At 61.3% G+C, this 21,458-nt stretch overlaps 2 protein-coding genes across 9 annotated transcripts; both read right to left on the reverse strand.

The window, feature by feature from the left end:
• Nucleotides 1-2,982: 2,982 nt before the first annotated feature.
• On the reverse strand, nucleotides 2,983-6,014 carry TNFRSF4 (TNF receptor superfamily member 4). 2 transcript variants are annotated; one of them, XM_074334337.2, is made up of 7 exons: nucleotides 5,624-6,014; nucleotides 5,306-5,431; nucleotides 4,836-4,940; nucleotides 4,497-4,563; nucleotides 3,752-3,963; nucleotides 3,486-3,614; nucleotides 2,983-3,389 (listed from the first exon to the last, which is right to left on the reverse strand). In XM_074334337.2, exons 1-7 carry the CDS (start codon nucleotides 5,973-5,975, stop codon nucleotides 2,998-3,000), a joined length of 1,383 nt encoding a protein of 460 aa, XP_074190438.2. In that variant the 5' UTR covers nucleotides 5,976-6,014; the 3' UTR covers nucleotides 2,983-2,997. The 2 variants fall into 2 exon arrangements, with proteins under 2 accessions (XP_074190438.2, XP_019567594.3); XM_019712035.3 differs by having other exon boundaries at nucleotides 3,141-3,399; nucleotides 5,624-5,841.
• A 2,557-nt stretch (nucleotides 6,015-8,571) lies between these two features.
• SDF4 (stromal cell derived factor 4) lies at nucleotides 8,572-21,399 on the reverse strand. Of its 7 annotated transcripts, none has more exons than XR_016018512.1 (8): nucleotides 21,255-21,399; nucleotides 17,407-17,741; nucleotides 14,559-14,695; nucleotides 14,202-14,315; nucleotides 10,897-11,055; nucleotides 10,391-10,566; nucleotides 8,988-9,280; nucleotides 8,572-8,944 (listed from the first exon to the last, which is right to left on the reverse strand). XR_016018512.1 is itself a non-coding variant. In XM_074334336.2 (7 exons), the coding sequence occupies exons 2-7, from the start codon at nucleotides 17,691-17,693 to the stop codon at nucleotides 9,104-9,106; spliced, it is 1,050 nt and encodes a 349-aa protein (XP_074190437.2). In that variant the 5' UTR covers nucleotides 17,694-17,741; nucleotides 21,255-21,399; the 3' UTR covers nucleotides 8,572-9,103. The 7 variants fall into 7 exon arrangements, 4 of the variants coding, with proteins under 4 accessions (XP_074190437.2, XP_074190434.2, XP_074190435.2 ...); XR_016018511.1 differs by lacking the exon at nucleotides 21,255-21,399 and adding an exon at nucleotides 21,138-21,247; XR_016018513.1 differs by lacking the exon at nucleotides 21,255-21,399 and adding an exon at nucleotides 20,948-21,231.
• Between the last annotated feature and the right edge of the window lie 59 nt (nucleotides 21,400-21,458).

Consider the following 21,458-nt stretch of genomic DNA (forward strand, 5'->3'; position numbering starts at 1 on the left):
GTGCCAACACAGGGATTTGGAGGGGCGTGGAGGGCTGGTGAAGAGAGGCCAGGACATTAAGAGTACCTCCAGTAGCTGCAGCTCGCACAGAGGAGGCCTGCACAGATTGCAGCCCAGACCCTCTGGACCGACCTAGTCATCCTGAACTGTGTGGAAGGCCAGCCCCAACAGAGCTCTCCAACCACGGAGAGTAGCTTCCGCCTCCCCTTGAGACTGTCCCTGGTGGCACTGCAGGGTTCTGCAGCTCCACCTCTTTCAGGCAGCCTGCCTGGCTTGCTTGGCCCTCTTCCCAGCCCTCCAGTTAAGGCTTGGCTGATGAAGCCTCCTGGGAATGCTGGAGGATGGGCAGTGGGGTGTTGGGGATGTGACTGGGGAGTGCCCACAGGCTGGAGGTGTGCCAGTTGTGATGGGGGCAGACCCAGGAAACCTGGTTCACACCCGTCTGAGGCCTGCGTGGGGCAGCTGTCCCTTTTCTGAGGGAAATGACAGGAATTAGCAATTTGTGATTCAACTCCTGTTCTCAAGTCCCAAGATGTACAAGGTCATCCTCAGAGAGGGGTCCCTCAAGGAGCTGTGGCTCCCGGCTGCCAGATGCTCAGAGCAAGGTGGGACCGGCGGGGCCCGAGAGGCTTCTGTTCCTAGTGGGGATATAGGACTGAGGACTGAGACAGAAAGGGAGGCCATCTGGCCGTACCTGGACACCAGGTCAAGGTGCTCTGAGTGGAGAATCGGGCAGGTGTGGACCTTCTGCCACTGCTCGTTTGAAAGGCGTGACAGGCCACTTCTGTGCCAGCACAGGGTTACTCAGTTCTGGAAAGCACCCACTGTCCTGTGGCCCAGGAACATACGATAACCCCTACAGGTATGCTTGTCAGACTATGTTGTGTGTCATTTGGTCCTGGAAGCAGAGACAGTTAGAACCTCCTGGAAATAGTTTATGGGGGAGGGGTGAAGGTGGCAGGGGAGGAAACTGGGCTGCACAGGAGGAGCTATGGGCAGAAAATGTGTACTGGAGAAGTGGGGGTCGAGCTGGGCTGTCCCCCCCGCCAGTGACTGCACCTGCAGCCCCATAGAAATTACAGGGCAGGTCACATGGCCATGCAGATGGTGAGCGACGCCTTAAAAAGGCGAGACTAACACAGAAAATGTCAGTGCCGTGGGCCCCTTCCTGCTGTGGCCCCTTCCTGCTGTGGGCCCTGCGGAAGGCACCTCCTGAGGTGGTGGTTTCTATTATGGGTGGTGGGGTGCAGGACGATTGTTATCTGCTTGTCTGTACTTTCCTGTACTATCTGTATTTTGTGAGCAGCTTGTTTATTTCCCTTCATTTACTTCAACTTACACAGGTGCTCACAGCAGCAAGCGTCCCCCACCAGGGAGGCCAGCATTAGCTGACACCCCATGGGGCCAGGTGGGAGCCCTGGGGGCCCGGGAGGAGGCCGGTGTGGGGAGGGGCAGCGGGGGCATGCTGAGTGGGGGCTTATGGGGCCCGTGGTGGTGCGCAGCTGGACACCCAGGCCTGAGACTCAGGCAGAGCCTGGAGTGGAGAAAGTCGGGATTTTCAGCAGAATCGGGCAAGGGGCAGGAGGCAGTGCAGAAGCTCAGAGGAGGTGATGACCTTTAGCCCCTTCATCTGTCCAGTGTAGAGATGGAGCAGCAGGCTGGGGGCAAGAGGGTCCTGACTGGGGCGAGAGCGTCCCTACAACCTTCAATCTTCCAAACGCCAAGGCCCAGGCCCCTTCTTCAGGTCCCACAGCCTCTGTGCTGCTCTGGGGACCACCTGGGGGCCACCATTCCCACCTCAGAGGTAATCATGTTGTTTCCTCCTCCGTGGGAACACAGTGAGCACCTGCCGATGGAGGGACCATGGTTCCTTCCTTTGCAGCAAGCGGTTCCAGGGACAGGGTCAGAGGTTTGAGGCGAGGGGTGCTGGACGGCCTCTGGGGTGACTTTGTGGAGAGAGCTGGCCTGGGAGGGGGGTCTTCCCACTGCATACTGTCGGCCTGGGGTCTTCGGGTGCCCGCACAGAAGGCAAGTCCTGGTCAGTGGGCCTGGTGGCTTGGCCGAGGGAGCTGGAGGGGGTGGGCAGGGAGGGCGAGCGGCTGGGAGAGAAGGTGCGCGAGCTAGAGCGTGCAGTGAGACCCCATGCATCTCATGGTCTTTGTTTTTGATTCCTGGTAGCTCTTAAATGTGTGACAAACACCGAGGGCGGCCCCACGCGTCTGCCAGGTTGTGGTTTCACTCACGTTGGCTGATTACACACAGAGTCGTCAGTGTTTCCACGGCTGGATCCGGGCTTCCTGTGCACCGTCAGCCTTCAGTTCAGTTGAGCGTTTTAATGGAGGTGTGTGCACAGGGGGCAGGTGAGGGGCAGTAACCTGTGTTCCCAGGAGGACGCTGGCACGGCCCCCTGGACCTGGGACCGCAAGCTAGTCCATTGCACACAGAGGGGACCGCCCCTCGGTGATGCCAGCCAGCTGTCTGAACACGCTGCTGCTGCTGGACTCTCGGGTTCCCACCTTGGGACCTTTGTGTTGGACCCCACCAGGCACCTCCAGGTTCCCAGAGTGGCATTTGATGCCCCACCTGCAGGACTTGGGAGTGTGGCCGCCCATGACCAGGACCGCTGGTGGTGCTTGGCCCTGGGCACCCGGAGGGCACAAAATGGCCTTGGGGATTTGGGGGCCCTGCAGGCAGCCGGTGGTCCTGAGTCACCACATAGTCAGGTCCAACAGGCGGAAATTTTGAGGGGCCAGGAAGAAGAGGGGGTGACCCCATGCTCTCTTCTCAGAGGGGCACAGATGAGGGGATGTCCTCGATGTCTCCTTTGGGGCCAGGGCCTTGGTTCCCCACCTGCTCCATTAGCACCTCCCCCAGGATCCCAGCCTGACACCCTCGGGCCGTGGGCCTCGCTGGTCGGTCTGCTGGGCGGTGTTTAGGACCTCATTGGAGCCGCGTTGTCTGACCCTCCAGGATGTTTGTTTTGCTTCTAAGTGCCCCTCACAGGGACTGGGATGTGTCTAGAGAATGGGAGGACAGCGCCCGGAGTCTGAGTGGTCCCCTGAACCCCTGCCCCACACCCTGCCTTAGACCCTCCGTGAATGTGTGGCCCCCAGCCCACTGGCACCAGTCAGAGACTCCCATTAGCCAACACAGTTTATTGGGGGTACCACCCTGGGTGGGGAGTATGCACAGCATACATAGCTGAGCCCAAGGTGCCAGCCCAGGAGCACCTACAACGGTGCAGGGCGGGTGACAGGGCAATGAGGTGACAGGGTGCAGCGTCTGCACCTGGGGGCACCCCACTACCCTCCCATCCCAGCGACACCGCTCAGATCTTGGCCAGGGTGCAGTGGGCGTCAGCGTGCTCCTCTTGGATGGGGGTCCGGAAGCTGTCTCCCCCTGGGGAGGAGGAAAGAGTGAGTGGTGGGAGGGAAGTGGGGCCTTGGCTCTTGGGCAGGGGGTGGCTGGGGACAGCAGGCACTCACCGGGGGACTTGGTGGCAGCGGGCAGCAGCCTGCAGACCTTGCAGTGCAGGAGCAGGATCAGTGCGGCTGCCACGGGGCCAAGCAGCCCCAGGCCCAGGCCCAGGCCCAGGACGGCGGCCAGCTCTGGGCCTGCAACAAGGGGCCTGCTGAAGTGGAGTCCAACCGAGGAAGGGGTCCACTGCAGGAAGGAGGGCCCCACGAGACCTGAGGGCAGCTCCATCCCACCTCCACCCCCTTTCTGCTGGGGCGATGACAGGCCCCCTTACCCTTCGGGGGCTCTGTGGAGGGAGTCGAGGGCGCCTGTGAGGTCCTGGGCCAGGCGGTGGTGGGCTGGGCTGTGGGGGGCCGGGCTGTAGGGGGCCGGGCTGGGGGACCCCGGGTCTCCAAGGGCAGGGTGGAAGGCGGGCGCCTGTTCTCACAGACAGCGTCTGAGCTGTTGGTGGCCGCTCTCAGTGTGCGTTTTCCTGCCAAAGTGCAGCTGAGGGGAGCAGGGGTGTTGATCAGGCCAGGCCCTCCCCTGACTCCTCCCCAGATCCATCAGGTGGGTCCAGAACTGAGACAGGACTGGGGAGAGGTGGGGAGCGAGGGGGTGCCCACTGGGTCAGCTCAGACTCCAGGACAAAGGCAGCTGAGGAGGGGGGCCAGGACCCTGCCAGGGCCCCAACCCTCAGCCCCACCCTGCCGGGGCTCCAAGGCCACGGCTCACCCCATCTCACCTCGTTCACTCTGCACCTTCAACCCCATACCCCTGCCCCCTCCAGGGGAGCCCTACAAGGACAGGGCCTCACACACTCCAGGGTCCTGGGCTGGGGTCCCACAGACTCCTCCCTTCATCCCAAAAGGAAGGCAGGTAGGAGGATGCTGGGCCAGGGCTGAGCAGGGAGCTGACCATTGAAGGGGGAAGGCCAGGAGCTCCCCTAGCCAGTGGCTTCCTGCTTCCTGCCCAGGTCCCTAGCTCCCAGGCCCCCAGCTACCCCCTACCCCCCAGCCCTCCAGCCCCAGGACACTCACTTGGTCCAGGGTTTGCAGGCCCGGTTGTCACCGAGGGAGAAGTGTCCTTGTGGGCACGGAGCGCAGTCTACAACAGAGCAGCACAGACTCAGGCCACCTGTGGCCACTGCCCACTGCCGCAGCCGGGCAGTGGGGCTGGGCGCTCACACCACCCCCATGACCTCGGAAGCCCCTCCCTGCCCACATGCCCCCCAGGCCCTGACCGGCGGCATCCACATCTTGGCATGGCTTATGAGGGGAGGGGCTCCGGGCCTGGCCTGGGGTAGGGGTGCTGGGAGGTGACCGGATGTGATGTGCGGGACATGCTTCTTTACGTGGCTCGGGAGGTCCCCAGCTCACCGACTCCATGCTTGTAGCCGCCGCCCTGGGGCTGGGTGCCCGGCCTGCAGTGGCAGACTGTGTCCCGCGTGGCACTGCATTTCCACTTGATTTCGCTCCCACTTCCTGGGGGCACAGTCAATGGGCTGGAGGGCCAGGCTGAGAAGCCACCACCACCTCCCCAGGCCAGCAGCGCCCTCGAAGCCTGGCAGCTTCCGGTTCCCTCTGACTCCTGTACACTGTGTCCCTCCTGGCCCCATGGTCCTGGGGACAGCCCTGTGGGCCTCTGGGTTCCCTTCCCACACTCTGCCAGCCTGCAGCAGGACCCCCATGGCCCCACAGGCCACGTGGCTGACATGTGCTGCACCCCAACTCCACATGGTTGGGGCCCCCCCAGGCAGAGTGAGCCCCACTGTGGTTTGGGGTCTGCCCTGCGGCTGGGGCCCGTGGGCTGTGGCAGGCGCAGGCGGGTGGGGCCGGTGGGTGCTCACTCTGGTTGCACTGGGTGCACGGCTTGCAGGCTTCGTCGTAGTTCACGCCCTCATTGTAGAAGCCGTCCTTGCATGGGATGCAGATGGTATCGTGGTCCTGTGTGCAGCGGCTCTCCATCCAGTAACCTGCGGGGAGGAGGTTCGCGGCTCCTCAGGAGGAAAGCCCTGGCTCCAGGTCACCACCTGTCAGCGAGTCTACTTGTCCCTCGATACCCACACCCCTTCCCCAGCTGCCTGTCCCCATCCCCATGTCCCCATATCTCCTGGTCCCATGTCCCCGCAGGTACCCCTTCCCTATTCCATGGCCAGGCCACTCACCTGGCTGGCACTCGTGACAGCACTTGTTGCCGTTGGGGTAGGTGTCCCCGGCACAGTTCTGCTGGGCCGTGGAGCCCAGCACGAGCCCCAGGAACAGGAGAGCTGCATAGGACGCCCTGGGCGGCTGAGCCCCCACGCACATCCTCGGCTCACGGGCAGGCGATGCAGGAGTCTGGGTTTTTCCTTGCAGGATGTGGCTATAAGGGCTGCGGAAGAAGGGAGGAGGGCGGGAGGAGGACCCACAGATGTCTGGCTCAGCCCTCTCACAAACAGACCGAACGCACTCACCCCCGGCAGGATCAGGCCGTCTCCCAGCCATCTGGTCTGCACCCACCCTGCACACCTGTCTCATCGGGAGGTGGTGTCCCCCTGGCAGCTGAGCTCCCTGGACAGAGTGGTCTGGGGACCCCCCCCACATAGCTTGCTCCTTCTGGGAACCACTCTCCCTGCACAGGGCAGACCCCTCAGGTGAAGTGGAGGGGCCACATTCATGCCATTCTCACCCCTCAGCAAAAGGCGCACAGAGCACAGGGTAAACTGAGGCAGCACACTGGGCCAGGAGAAAGGCCCCTCCCAGTCTGGACCTTGTCCCGGCATCAGCTGCAGGGGGAGAGGTGGCAGTGCCCCAGGCTGCACAGCACGATCCCCAGCCCGTGTCCAGGAGCAGCTCGGACCAGGGCAGTGGCCAGCAGCTGTGTGAGAGCACGTGCAGGCCTCAGGGGCTGAAGTGTGTCCCCACATTCTCATGTTGAAGCACTGGGGGCTGTATTTGCAGCCGATGGAGGTTAGTTGAGGTCATGAGGGTGGGGCCTGATCCCACAGGGCTGGCGTCCTTGTCAGAGGGACCAACCCCCGCCCCCACCAGCACACAGAGGGAAGGACACGTGAGGACAAGGGCAGAGGGCACAGTTGGCACGCCAAGGGCAGAGGCCTTGAGAAACCAGCCCTGCCCTTCCTGGATCTCTGACATCCAGCCCCAGGACTGGGGACAGTCAACATCCGTCACCTAAGCTGCCTGCCCATGTTGTCCCATGGGGCACCGTTCCTGGGTGTGGCATGGCTGGGGAGCATGTGGGCCTGTGTCCATGTGTCTTCCACTGGCCCCATGTGCTGGCATGTGAGCTGCTCCTGAGAGCATGTTTGGTGGTGGTGGTGGTGGGGGGGGGGGTCCTGAGAGGACAAACCATCAGCATCTGCTCAGAGCCCCTGGCCAGGCAGGGCCAACAGGAGGGCTGCGCCCCTGTGGTGGTCGTGCCAACCCTGCCTCCCATGACTCTGAATGGCATCAGGCTCTCCCCATCCCCAACCCCTGGGGCCTGGGAGCACTTGGTGTCCTCAGATGTGGACCTGGGCAGTCCCAGGACAGGTCAGGGGGCCTGTGTGCCAGGACCACCGCAGTATGTAAAGGGCAAAGAGCACAGGCACACACATGTGGCATCACTGGCTGCCAGAGGCAGGGGAGGCATCACTGCGTTGTTCTGTGCCTTCTCAGTCTCGCCTGCAGCGTTTAGTTACCTATTCAACAGCTAACTTAAGTTTCAGGCCCAGGAGCCTCCCACAGGTTGGAAAGTCCCCTCCTCCTGAGAAGGGCAGGTAAGAACACCAGTCCCCAGCCCACCTTCGGGAAATTCCACCTGGGCACCCCACTGGCAGGGGCCATAGCAGAGTCAGCCCTCCGAGCCTCCACCATGAGAGGGTCCACACGGGGAGGCATCAGGGCAGCCCGGCAGCCCAATGTGTGCACAAGTGGCATCTCCCACTGACAGTGAAACATTTTTTTTTTTTTTTTGCCAAATAAACTGTAGCGTCTGAGGTTGTGGTAACTCGGGGTCCAGTGGGCAGCACTCTACTCTGGGCGTGCCCCCCACATGGGGACCACCTACCATCTGGAGGTGCTGGTCTCTGCTGCCTGAGGCCCCACATGGCTGCCCAGGTCTCAGGCATCTACTTGCTCATGGGTGACCCAGAGGGCACAGACAACTGCACGTCACCACACGCCCAGTCCCATCTGCTGGGTCCCACCAGGCCAGGGGCTCAGCCCACAGCTGTCCAAGCTCACACCTGCTTACCGCCAACCCAACTACAAGGGCCCGGCCCACCATGGCCTGACCTCTCCCCACACATTGCCGTCTCAGTTCTGGAAACATTCTGCAAGTTTATGTGCAAGCATCCCAGGTGTCACCGCACCCATTCCTGTGTGGCGACCCCACCCCACGCTGCTCAGAAGTAGGTCCCTGTGGGAAGGGCTGGTCCTGTGGGCAGCTCAGGGTGGCCCCTCCGCCACCCAGCCAGAGCCCCCCACCCCACCAGGAACTTCAAAGGCCTAAGTAGACCCACTGGCCGCATGAGCTGTCCACTGAGGTACCCCACGCCACAGCTCAGGGTTCAGAGCGACCAACCGGTGGAGGGGGTCTGGGAGGCAGGCAGCTGGGCGAGCCCACAGCGTCAGGGGCCTTCAGTCATTTAAACCCTCTCAGCTTGATCCCCTCTGCCCCCACACACCGGCCAAAGCAATGGGTATAGCTGACCCCCAGAAAGGGCCCAGGACAGCAGGGTGATGGGGCCGCAGCTGGTGCAGGACAACCTCGCCCTACAGCAGACAACACTGTCCCTCCTGCCCCGGCCCTGACAAGTGGCCCAGGGTGTGTCCTCAGGTGTTCCTCCTCCACCTGAAACTCCCATTTCCTCCTGGCCTGGGTTCCAGGCTCCTGACTTTAAATCTGGGGCCTAGCCCTCCCTCCTGCTCTGCCCTGCAGGAGGCCCCTCCCCCCAGGACCCTGCCTGACCCCCACCCTGTCACTATCCTGGCAGATGCTGAGCTCCGAACCCCGTGGGGTAACCGAATCACCCACCTCAAAAAGCTTCAAGGGGAAGCCACACGGCCACAAACGTTCCAAATTGCCTTTTTTTTTTTTTTTTTTTTTACCAAAAAAACCATACAAAACTGCTGGGAGAAAGAGGCAACTGTATTTTAAAGTGAGTTAACATAATTCTTGTCACAAGTATGTGCGTTTTCTGAGACTGAACACTGACGGGTGGTTCTGAAAGACCCCCACCTGGAGCAGGCGCTCCACTGCCCACTGGCTTCCAGCAAAGCACGTCCACCACTCTCAACCCTCAGCTTCAAGGGAAGGGCGGGAGCTGTGCTATTTCCCACGGTGTAGGCAAGCCTGCGGGACCGATGTGGTCAGTGCCTTCCGCAGGGCGGCTCTTGAGTTCTCAGAAGCCAGACGCAGTGATGACGCGGGACTCCTGCACACGCTGGGCCCCGCGAGGAAACACACGCCCACCGCAGAGCGGCACGCGCCCGCAGAGGGGCACCTGCGCAGAGGGGCAGAGGGGGCGCGCGCCCGCAGAGGGGCACCTGCGCAGAGGGGCAGAGGGGGCGCGCGCCCGCAGAGGGGCGCACGTGCGCTGGGGTCGAGGCGCGCACCCTCGCAGGCACCGCTTCCATCCGCACGGAGGGGCAGGGCGGCGGGCTCAGAACTCCTCGTGCACGTTGCGGGCGTAGTCCATGAGTTTGCTGCCCGTGAAGAACTCGCTGTACTTGAGCACCTCCTCGGGCTCCAGGTGCTGGTTCTGGTTCTCATCGGCGATGGCGATCATCTGTTTGGCCTCGTTGAGGGCGTTGTACTCGTTCATGGGGTCCATGTAGTCCTGCAAGGGCGCCGCCCCGCTCAGCACCGGCCGCCGCCCGCCCTGCCCCCGCGGCATCGCTGGGCCCTCAGCCACACGTGTCCTCACTACCTGGATTGTCCCCACGTGGTGACGCGGCCTCAGGGACGCAACTGGGCTTTACCGCCATAGCCCGCGAAGGATAGCGCTGCCGTGCCAACCCCTTCCCCCTCCCCCCCCACCCGTGGCTGGCACCACAAAAGCTGCAGGGATGTGGGCATGTTCTGGAATGTACTGGAAGGCGGGTGCCAGGCTGGAAGTACGTGACTCAGGGCCATGTGGGCATCACCTCAGTGGGCACAGGGGTAGGGCGGGGAGAAGGAGGGCCCGCATGGCCCGCAGCCGGCATCCAGCAAGTCACAAACTCGGACATGAACACAGCCTGACTCGGCCTCCAGGACCATGGCACAGACAGGGATCCCTGACCCAGACATTCCCACCAGCTATCAGCAGGGATCAGGCAATTCTCATGTAAAATGAAATGACTCATCCAAAACAGGAAAAAACATGCTCCAGTCACCTACACACGACAGTGAAAACACCACAGAGGAAGATGTGGATTCCAACCCACACCCTCATCCCTCGGTGAGTGTCTAGCCCAGACTGCCCAACGGGCAGTGGCTTCTCAGAGCCAGGCACCCCAACCTCGCTGGGTTCCTGGCTTTCCTGCCTCAAATCTGTCCAAGCGCAGGCTGGCTGGCTGGCTGGGCCCTCCCAGGGAGCCTGTGGCCACGATGCTGGCGTTTACGCGGGCTTAGGCCAGCTCCCGGTCCTGTTGACCACGTGACCAGCCACAGCGACACCAACTCTGCCTTCCTGGCTTGGGATCATCTTTCAGGCGACTCCCCTTTCCATGGCAGCCCCTTGTCATAGGCCCAAATGGAGGCTTCAGGGCCCTGGGCCATCCACAGGGGCACCCCCGCACCTCCCAGGGTGCCCTCCACACACACACCCAGTCCTCCCATGTCTGCCAGCCATCCCATACTCCCACACATCCCTCCACATCCCCCCACACCCCCTCAGGGCTCCCCATATACCCCAAAGCACCCCCACACTCTCCACCCCCCCAGGGCACCCCACCCCCATGCTCACCTCCAGCTCCGCCATGGTCACGATGCCGTCATGGTTGGCATCAATCAGCTCCTCAAACTCCTTCTTGCGGTCTCTCACCCAGTTGTCGTCGACGTCCTGGCCCTGCTGGTTCTCCACGGTGCCCACGGGCAAAGAGATGAACTCGGGCAGTGAGAGCTGCTTGTCGCCATCCTGGTCTGGGGGACAAGGGGGGTGGGCGCTCACACCTTGAGTGGGCATGGGACCCCCAGGGACACTGGGGAGAAGAGTCAACCAAGCAGGGTTTGTAGCCAGGGTTTCATTTGGTGAAATTTTAGTCTGAAGCTGAACAGCTACACCTCACGGGACCTGCCGGGAACCTGGCTGAGGCCAGACCGCGCCAGGCAAGGACTGACCATCCCTTGTCAAGTGTCCACACAGCCTCCTGAGGCCCCCTAGCCCAGGACCAGCCCATGCTGACCTCCCGCCAAGAGGGTCAGTTGGATGCGGACAGCAAACCCCACCACCCCATCCAGGACTAGACTCACCCAGGTCCCGGACGATCTCCTTCACCATGAACTTGAGCATGCCACGGCTGTGCTCAGGGTGCAGGAACGACAGGAACTCGTCCTCAGTCAGCAGCAGGTCCGAGGGGGGGTTGTCCGCCTGGTACCAGCGGTCTTTAAGGTTCTCCAGGACTTCCTGTGCTGAGAGAGGCACACCTGTGGGCATCCAGAAAGTTCCAAGACATGCTACCTGAATGCAGGGGTACTCGGGCACCGCAGAGTGCGAGGCCATGGGCCCTGCCCCTCTGAGGAGAGCTCAGCTCCCAGGAGGATGGATGATGCAGACGCCCCTCCCCACATGGGGTCAGTGACCATCCCGGGCAACAAAGCAGTCACCTGCAGGAAGCTGCCGGCCGCATCCCAGGTCCCAACGCCAGCAGGGGACAGGGACGCGCAGGCCTCACTGGGTTACAGCAGGGTCACACCCAGCGACACGGTTGCATCCCATACGCCTGTTGCCTTGCATTACTGCCTTCTGATGGACAGTAGTCCGTGCTGGCAAACTGGGAGCAGCTGATTGTTCCCCGCCTGCGCCACCCGCACTTGCAGAGACAAGTGATGGGCTGGGCACAGACTTGCTATGTCTACCTGGAGCCTGTGAACGGACCTGATTTGGAAGAAAGGTCTTTGCAGCTGTAATTAGTTAAGGACCTAAGATGAAATGACCTGGGGCAGGTGGGCTTTCAGCCAATGGCAGGTGCCCTTGTAGAAGAGGACACATAAGGACACCGGCAGCACCGGAAGCTGGAGGCACACCTGGGATGGACCCCACTCCGAGACCCCAGAGGGAAATGGTCCCTGACTGAGGAGAGCCCCTCACCCTGTCTGTGGTGCATTGTGATGGCAACCCCAGGAAGCCAAGTGACCCCGAGCCCACCTCTCAGGGTGCCCCAGACCCTTGAAAGCTGCTCCTCACTCCAACTCCAGACTGAAAAGGGAACAAAGGGCTGGTCAAACCTGCAGGGCTGCGGGGATAAGAGCCGAGGGCCCGGCCAAGAAGGCGCCTGGGGAGCCTCCAGCTGGAGTGTGGAACCTGCACTCACACCGAGTCCCAAAGTGAGGAAGCCCTAGGTCCAGGAAGCACACATCTCGACCTCCCCCCAGACACACCCGAGGGCAAGGGCGCCACAGACAGACCAGCTCTCAAAAGCAGGCCGGGGCCCGCTGCCCAAGACCCAGAGGCCAGCGCCTAAGTGCCAATGTTGGCAAAAGGACAGAAGCCCCAGGACCCCCCAGACGCCTTCAGGGGACACCCTCTACAGCAGGACAGATGATGGAAACATAAACGGAAACAAGCATGACAAGGCAAACACCACTGTAGGAAGAAAACAGTAACGTCTGATGTATGAGGTTTGAAGAGGACCCGACTGGAGCTCTGCCTGGCGTCGTAGGAACTGGAGAGGGTCAGCCAGAGTCACAGCACGTGCAGGAGCCTTCACACCGTCCAGGAAGGGCTGACACTGCTAAGTTCAACGTGACGTCTGAGTGGGCCACCTCACGGGACATTGGGAAGCTGTCAGGTCACCATGCGGGGCCACATTTAAAGGTGACCGCTAAGAAAAGGGAAGGTTAGGCCCTAAATCCCACATCAACAAAGGAGGGGAAAAACGGGAGGAAAAAAAAGAAACAAATGTAAATGGGCTTAACTCACCTATTACCGAAAACATTCAGATGGGCTCACCAAACAGAACTATACTCTATGGTCCATTAAAAACAAACGCTTTAGGGAAACCAAGAATAAAGGTGGGTTCCCTGGTGACTCCACCAACTCTCAGAAGCCTCCCAGAGGAGCAGGGCAGAGGGGACGCTTTCTAACTGATTCTGTGAAGCCAGCTTCACCCTGACACCAAAACCAGACGAAGTCATCACAAGAAAACTGTACACCGATCTCTCTTGTGAGGACGAGATGCAGAATTGGCACAATATTAGCACGTTGAAGCCAACAGTATGTAACAATTACACAGCACGACCGAGTGGGGCTGGTCCCAGGCGCACGGCGGGGCTGGCTCTGGAAACAGTCAGTGTGATCCCCCAACAATCATGTCAACAGGCTGCACAAGAATCCAGTCTGATCACTAGATGCAGAACAACCACCTGACACCACCCAACACCCACTCATGACCAAAACTCTCAGCAAAGTGGGGAAAGAGGGGAACATCCTCAGCTTGATAAAGAACAAACCATCATGCCTGACGGGGAGAGACGTGAAGCTTCACCCTCAGGTATGCACAAGGCAGGGTGCCCCCTCCCCCTGCTCTGCGCCATACTGGAAGTGCTAGCTAAGGCGCTAAGACAGGAAGCGGAAACAGAGGTAGGGGTGGGGAGGGACTAAATGAGCTGTCTTTGACGCAGGCGTCATGGTTGCCTGCGTAAAAAATCCAAAAGAATTGACAAAAAACTGCAGGAACTGCTGAACACTCAGAGCAACGCTGCAGGGCAGGAGGTTAACATCCAAATGTAAGTTACTTTCCGACACACGAGCAAGGACAAGTGGGACTTGGATTCCAAACCTAAAGGGCAGATGCAAACTGAAAGAAGGCACAGCTGCCATCGTGAAGTCGGATAAGGCAGCGCCCGCAGGCCACTAGGAAACAGCACTGAGCCCTGTGGGCCAGAGAACACAGCAGCTTCACAGAGCAGAGACGGAGGGCGACAGAGGATGCCGCCAGAGGCGAAACGCCCTCCGCCAACGGCCACATGGCACAGCACAAACGGAGACTGCGTCACCGGGACAGAGGCCGCATAGAAATTCCTACAAGAGAGATGACACGCTGGGCGCTACAGGACAGCGGCGGGGATGATGACCCGCCAATGAAGAAAGGAGACAACGGGCCCTACACGGTGTTTTCCACAAACGAGTTCCCAGCGAGCGGTGGGTGGCACAGTGACCCGTGAAGGGCACGCGTGTGCAGTGACAGCAGAGAACCTGGCTGACACTCGTGGCACCACGCCCCTACCGGTGCCAGGTGAGTCTTCAGAGGCTGCGGGGAGGGTGTCTGTCCTCCAGCCTAGCCCCCAGCCCGGTGCCCCACCAACCCCACCGACCCGCTGGGTTTGGCCGTCCTCCAGGCCCATAGATCCTGGCACCTCCGGTCGCCTCCTCCCAGACTCGAGCCCACTCGAGGGCACCGGCTGCTCCTACCCACCCACCTACCGAGTGAGGCGGCATCGGACTGGAGGACCCCAGGGGCTCTGTCTGCGAGGCCACGCCCGCGACTCCCACTTCTGCGCACAGCACACCAGTCACCTGGCACGGCCCTGCCGGCCCCAGCGGCCTGCACACTCACTCTCCTCGTCGACCTTCAGCTCCTCGTTACTCCTCATCTTCTCAGCAAGTCCCTTCTCGCTGTGGCCTTTGCTCGCCAAAAACTTCACCTTGTACTCGTCCCAGGACACGCGACCTGAAAAAGCAGATCACTGTGTGAGGGTGCTTATTAGTGAACGTCTGTGAAAAGGTATTTCACCTCTTTCCATGACGTGTCTGTGAAAACCCTGTGCTCCGGGGAGCTGCAGAGCAGGCCACAGGGCAGCTCCAAACGGGCCGCCAGGGCCATGGGCCCACGAGGCCCTGCAAAGCAGGGGGGCAGCACCAGCAAGGGGCCCCTCCATCCTGGCCCAGGGCCCTCAGTCAGGCGAGGCCGTACCGTCGCCATCGGGGTCCACAGCACGGAAGTGCGCCCTGCTCTCCTCCACGGCCTCCTGGAAGTGCTCGGCCGTCTTCTGCATGATCCAGCGCTGCATCTCCTTGGGGCTGATCCTCCTGTCGGCGTTCACGTCCACCCTGCGGGCGGGCGGGCGGGGGAGTGAGGCGGGCCCCGGACAGACGCCCAGGCAGTGGTGCAGCTGCCAACAAACCATCGTGCCTGATGGGGACATGCTCCCCGGTGGGGCTGGCGGGGTGGTCAGGGCACGTGAGAGGTTTGCCCGCTGCGCAGCGTCACCATGGGAAGGTGAATGGGCTCTCCCCACCTGGTGCACAACAGACGGCAGCATCAACCCAAGTCCGGGGACACGGACCCAGGGCATCCCCGTAACAGGCCTAGAGGTAAGACACCAGAGCGAAGCCATGTCTGCTTGTGTACATACAGACGGCAGACAGAGAACGGCTGAGGTGCCTGTGTGTGTCGCACGGGTACACAGGTTAGCAAGGCTCATGTGTGTGCACCGGCTGTTGTGCACAAATGTATACAGGCTGGCACACACGTGCCACGCACAAGGCCCACAGCTCTGTCCACTGAGAGGACTACAGCGGTGACACTGGAAGCAGTGCACACACCCAGTCCCGGGTCCTAGGCTCTAAATGCCCTTCTCCAGCAGAAGAAACCACGGCTTCTGGGAGAAATGGGAGCAGCACCAGAGGAAGCTGGAGCGCTTGACAAGTGGGGGGGTGGGGGGGACACATCTCAAGGACACAGCAGCCAATGCACAGGTTTCCTGACGGCCAAGGCTGGGGCAAAGTGACGTCGTGCTGCTCACGACCAGAGTCTCCGACACACCCAGATCCACATGGACAAACGGCGGCAATTGAGCAGTCACCATGTGGGGAGAGACACCCCCTGACACAATCCCCCTAGGACAGTGGGCCTCCGGGAGAGCTACCTCAGTGACTGACTGCCCAAGAAGACAGGAGGGACAGGCCAGGAGCAGCTGTACAGAGGAGACCCCAGGGACACCACCTGAACCAGGTGGCCCAGGTGCCCATCCTGTGACGTCAAGCGAACTCAGGAGCCCCCACAGGATGTGACGAGAGGGCGGCCTCACTTCTGGGTGCTCGCTCCCAAAAGCCACCACCTCAGTGTAACCCCGAGCGCACACGTCAGACAAGTCCCTGATGACGGCACCGCACTCAATGCCTGAGCAGTCCCCTGCAAAGAGTCAAGGCCACGAAAGACGGGCACCTGAGACACCGTCACATCCCGGGGGACGAGGGAGACGTGACAGTAACACAGCATGCGACCCTGGATGGGGTCCCAGGGCAGAAAGAGGGCACAGGAAAAGTGGGAAACCTGAAGTCGGCGTGGTGGCAGTAACGTCACACTGCTACTGCACGTGTGCCACGGGACGCGGCTGTCGCTGTTAGGGAGAGAGGCTGTCTTTGCAGCTTTTCTATGAACACAGCACCATTCGAAAATAGGAAGCTTCCTTAAGAAATACCATGACAACACCACTTTCATTTGTTCAAAACCAGGTCCTGAGGCCGCCAGTGCCTCTCTGCCGGGCGGGGGACAAGTGAGGCTGTGCAGCCATGACCCCACGTGCGCCAGGCCGACAGCAGCGCTTGTGAAGGCTGTGCAGGAAGAAGGCACCGCTGAGCGAAGAGGAGAGGACAAATTAGGGGCTCCCTAATCGCAAGCCTGTTGGACATGGATGCACAGCAAGGGTGTGACAACAGACAGCCGAGCGCAGAGACAGCTGAGAAGCCGCAGGCTGGCCGTGGGCACCTCCCCTCGGGGGCGTCACAGCCTTCATGGTCTGGTTTCCTACATTTCCAGGTGAGCTGACCTGGGCCTCTGAACCCCAATCCCTGCCCCCAAAGCGGCTGCAGTGGCGGCCCCATCACTGCCCCGCTCTGAGCACTCTCGGCCTGGATGGCGATGGCTCTGTGCAGCGTGCACACAGCCCGCAGATTCCCGGGTCAGCAAGGCCTGTGAGCACGTGCAGAGGTGGGGTGGGTGGGGCGTGGAGCCCGGCCCCCAGGTATACAGACATCTGCAGGCTGGGTCCTCGGGGCCCCCTCGGTGTGAATCCAGGTGAGGCCCCCACAGGTCCGGGCCTTGCTGCTGAACCCATTCCGTCTGTCTCATTTCTGGCTCCATGTTTGGCATCATGACCCCACCCTATTCCAACCGCGCAGGACTGACCCTGAATGTCAGATCGTGGGCCTGTCAGGAAAGCAGAAAAGCAACCGGGACCCTGTCGGGGAGGGTTTACTCCAAGCCTGTCTGCATGCCCGATGCAGAGAAGGGCGTGGGGGCTGCCGATGGCCTCTGCTCCTGACTCGGCCCCTTGTTCCTTCCTCCTTCGGAGCTCGAGTATCACCCCTGCTCCTGGCGCACCAGTCGGCTCCGTGCGTCTGGCGTGACATGAAGCCTTCCCAACACCTATGGTCACTGCTTCCTGCTAGGTCTCATCTAACTGGTATTGTGACACTGGCATGAGGCCACCACGCCACCACAGCCCCACGCAGTGCAGGCGGTGCTGCCTCAGTCCATCCTATAGCCATTCAGCCGTAAGGTTCTGGGGACAGCCCGGCAGCCCCACAACCTGGCCCTCTGACCCCTCCTGACCCAGGGTGCTGCTCACGCTGCATATCCCTCAGCCTGACCCGCACAAACTTTCAGCCAAGAGCGCGTGTCACAGCACCTTCCTCCACGCAAGTCACTGAGTGGGCCCCTTGTCACCCACCTCCCACACCGTGCGATGCCAGGCCTGGCCCAACCAGGCAGCAGATGCCGGGCGCCCGCACACACCCGCAGCCCGCCGGGCGCCTACTTGGAGAAGATGACCATGAGCTTCCTCCTGCTCTTCCGAGGCTCTGCATCCTCCTCGAAGCCGTCCGTGTCCTTCCCCAGGAAGACCTCCTGGTGGAAGCCCTTGTTGAGGTGCCCATCCATCTCTAGCTTCACCCCGTTCAGGTGGTCTGGGGGCAGGATCTCGTTCTCCTCCCTGAGGCCTGCTCTCTCCCGGGCAGACGAGTGGTTGGCAGGCCGGGCAGACGCATCCATCAGAAGAATGACCCCCAGGAGCCAGAGGCAGCACGGAGCCTGCCTGGACGCCATGGCCACCTGGGTCCAGATTGCGGGATGGCCTTCAAGTGTGGCCGGGAGCTGGGGAAAGGGGAGAGGCTGGTGAGGCGGTGGGGCAGGGATGCCTTCAGAGCCTGCCTGCCGCCAGGACACTGCAGGAGGTCGTGTTCCCAGCATAGCTGCAGGCCAACAGCCCAAGGCTGCCAGACAAGCAGTCAATAGTCACGAGAGGACACTGAGCCACTGCTAGACGGAGCCTAGCCAACACTTCCCTACAGACACGTTTACTTTGTGATATAGAACAGAGTCCTCGGTTTCCAGGACCCACGTGACCCACGGCATTAGTGCCCTTTTCAATGTTACTGCGTCTCCAGCTCCCATCCTCCTACTCGGACAAACTCGCCCCTTCTCAGTGTCCACAGCAGCCTTCCCAGCACCGTCTGTCTCCATTCCTCCCGGCACTGAGGTTGAGCCCAGTCCTGACAGCCCACTCTCCAGATCCCATGGCAGCCCACTCTCCAGATCCCAACTCAGCTCTTGTGGGTTCAGTAACCTTGGCTAAGCCACCTGACCTCCCGGGCCTCAGTTTCCCCCTATGAAACAGGAAGCCCCCCTTCCCCACCCCAAGGCTCTGTGAGGACTGAGCCTGGTGCCAGCAAATACCCAGACCCACCTGGCAGGACACCAGCCCCTTCCCCCCTTCCTATCTGGATGACCCTGTGCATGTTCATACACACACGCAGAGACACAGCACATGCACACACAGGCACACATGCAGGCGCACACATACATGTATGCACATGGGTGCACACACATAAATACAAGCACATGCACACAAATCTATACACACACAAATGCATGGACACACATAAGCACAAGTAGTACACACCGGTACATACATGCACGCACATGTGCACCACACATAAGGTACATGTGCACACACACATCCTTGCTCACGTTCACACAGGACACCAAGAAGGCCAGAGCACCCAGAGGTCTGTCATCAGGGACTGGCAGCAAAGGAACAAGATCACTGTCGTGCGGGGCGGCCTGCGGGGTCTCAGCTCCCGCTCCCCACATAAGAACGCAGGACACGGTGAGGCCAAAGAGGAACACCCACGGACCCACAGATGGGGAGTCACACCACTATAGTCTCGCTGGCGGCTGGGTTGGAGACACAGGAAGCAGGAGCCACACGATCTGCAACCTGCCGTCCGCTTCTCTGCCAACCAGTCAACCCCACTTGCTAGCTGCAATCCGCGCTTGCCAGCCCCGCCACCACCTCCTTGCTAGGCCCCATTCGCTGCTAGCGTAGCCACAGCAGTTATATTAGTGGCCAATGGCTCACTGGTTACAGCTGACGGCCAACTAGCCACAGCTGATGGCCATGCAATCACAGTTGATGGCCATTTACTACCTGAGCCAGCAGCTTTCCACGTGAGCCCGAGAGCCTGGAAACTGCACTCCTGGCTCTGTCCCCACAGCCACCCTTCCATCAACATCACCAGGTGAGGGAGCCCACGGCCCAGAGGTGCTCACACCAGGCACTCAGCCATCCCAGTCTTCCATCCACACCGGCCCTTCCACCTGGGCTCCTCCAGGGCTCGTCACCCTTCCCTCTGAGCCGGGAATGGCACCCAGCTGCCTCCCAACTCCTCACACACACCTTCACATTTCACATAACCCAGTGGGAACTCCAGCTCCTTCCTGCCCCTTGGCCTGTTCCTCAGTCTGTCCACCCGGCAAACACCAGCTGGTCCTTCCAGGTGCAGCTGAGGCCCCCACGTCCTCTGGCGGTCTTTACAGGGAGCAGCAGCAGACAGGAGCCCACCGGCACCTGGCTCCCGGGGATGGTGGCCCTGGGCACACCCACCCCAGGCCTGAGTGCCCTCTGCAGCCAAGCTGGAGCATGAGGGCTTCAGCAACCATGGTGCAGTCCACCAGGCAAAGCACTGTCACCACACCACAGCCTAAGGGCGCAGGGGACGGGCCAGCTGCTCCCCCAGCAGGTCTGGCGTGCTGGCGGATGCCACCACTTGCCTTCTGGATGCCTCCTTCCCACCCCACCTGCTCTTGACTGAGCCCGACAGGCTGACTCCTTCACGTTAGTCTTCTGGGTCTAAGCGCCATCGGGCCCTTCAACAAGGTCTTGTTCCCTCGATGGTTACGTCCCTGTGCGGGAGCAACTCTTACAGGATGACCGTACATCCCTCCTTTCAGGTCTGTGGGGGCCTGTGTCCTCCTCACACACACTAGAGCCCACCACCTGCCCCGCTGTGCTATGGGGACTGTCCCCTGAGCCACATTTACTGCAACTCCTCGTTGTCACTCACCAAGGGCACGGACTGTATCTTTCTCAGCTTCAGTGTCCCAGCACCTAACACACACACGACCCGCACACAGTAGGCACTCAGGGCGCCTGAGTGAATAAATACAGGGGGCTCTGCTACACCACAATACGTGTGTTCCCGGCAATGTCAGCATCCTGCAAAAGCACACACTAAACACTGAAGGACAGGTGACTCAAAACCTATAGCCGGAGTGGGAAGAAACCAGACAGGGGTGTCCCCCGTGAGCAGCTCTGCGGAGGGTGGGGCAGGAGAAGTGAGTGCGATGCCAGTGGGGCTAGGGTTCAGGGGGGTTCAGGAGGGTCGAGGGGAAGCACAGCCAGCAGTCACAGAGGAAGGGGACCCGGACTGACAGATGGACAGAGGGCTCACGCCTGTTTTCTTTCTCAAGGCAGAGGGTGTGTTCCTTTCCCACTGGGGTGTAATTCTATTCCTGACATCCCAGCTCTCTTGGCCAGGAAGGGCTGTGCAAATCAAGACCGCTTGCCCCTGGCGTTCCCGTCACCCCACTGACTGTAGCCATGAAAACACACGTCGTGTTCAAACGGACTGTACTTTCTCCTTGAAACAACAAAGTCCATTCTTGAGTCGACTTATCTTGATGGAGACTACACGGAATGTAATTCACATGGTGCTCTGCACAAAAAGTAACCCCCAAATAACTGCACAGCCATCGGGGGTCAGTGAAAGCTCCTCCCCTCCGTTCACAGGCGTCGTCTTGGCAAAGCACAAAACGGCTGCAAAGGCCGGTCACCTGCGCACTTCCTCGTTCTCCGCCTGCCCGCGTCGGGTCCCGGGACGCGGCCCACGCAGCCGGGATGCCACCCCGGGATCCGGCTCAAGGGGGAACCATAGCCCTGGACCATCCCTGGGCGTCCGTCCTCGGGAAACTAATTTCCTGTCGCCCGAAACGCAACCGCTTATTCTAAAAGCTGTTACCGGCTCGAGTCTCGCTACCGGTGTGGGTCTCGACCGCCGCCGACCGAACCCGGAGCCGCGGCAAAGCTTCACCGAATCCTACCAGTTAGGGGTCACGGCCCACCTTTCGCAGACGAGGACGGTGAGGTCTCCCCGCGGTGAACGCGGGGTCCACCGTCTCCCGTGACCGCGCGCCGCTCGGGCCGTTTACCCGACGTCCGCGGGCCCGACCAGCGGGGTCCATGGCCCGAGGGAGCGCTCCGGGCTGCCCTGGAGCCGCGTCCGCTTCCGCGACCCCTCCGCACGCCCCGCACGGGCCCTCACTCACCGCACGGTACCCGCCGCGCGCGGTCGTGCGCTGTGACGCTTCCGACCGACCTCGGCTAGGCCGCGGCCATCTTTCTTCCGGGAAGAGGCGGGCCTCGGGGGTGGGGCGGGCGGGCGCGACCTCCGCGCGAAGACGCCGGTGCTGCCATCTTCCCTGCGGGCGGAAGCGGCCGCGCGCCCTCCCGGGGCGACCAATGAGAAGGGC

This window comes from Rhinolophus sinicus, chromosome 14, assembly GCF_057876585.1.
Source record: "Rhinolophus sinicus isolate RSI-liver-muscle chromosome 14, RSI-T2T, whole genome shotgun sequence".
Classification (NCBI taxonomy): domain Eukaryota; kingdom Metazoa; phylum Chordata; class Mammalia; order Chiroptera; family Rhinolophidae; genus Rhinolophus; species Rhinolophus sinicus.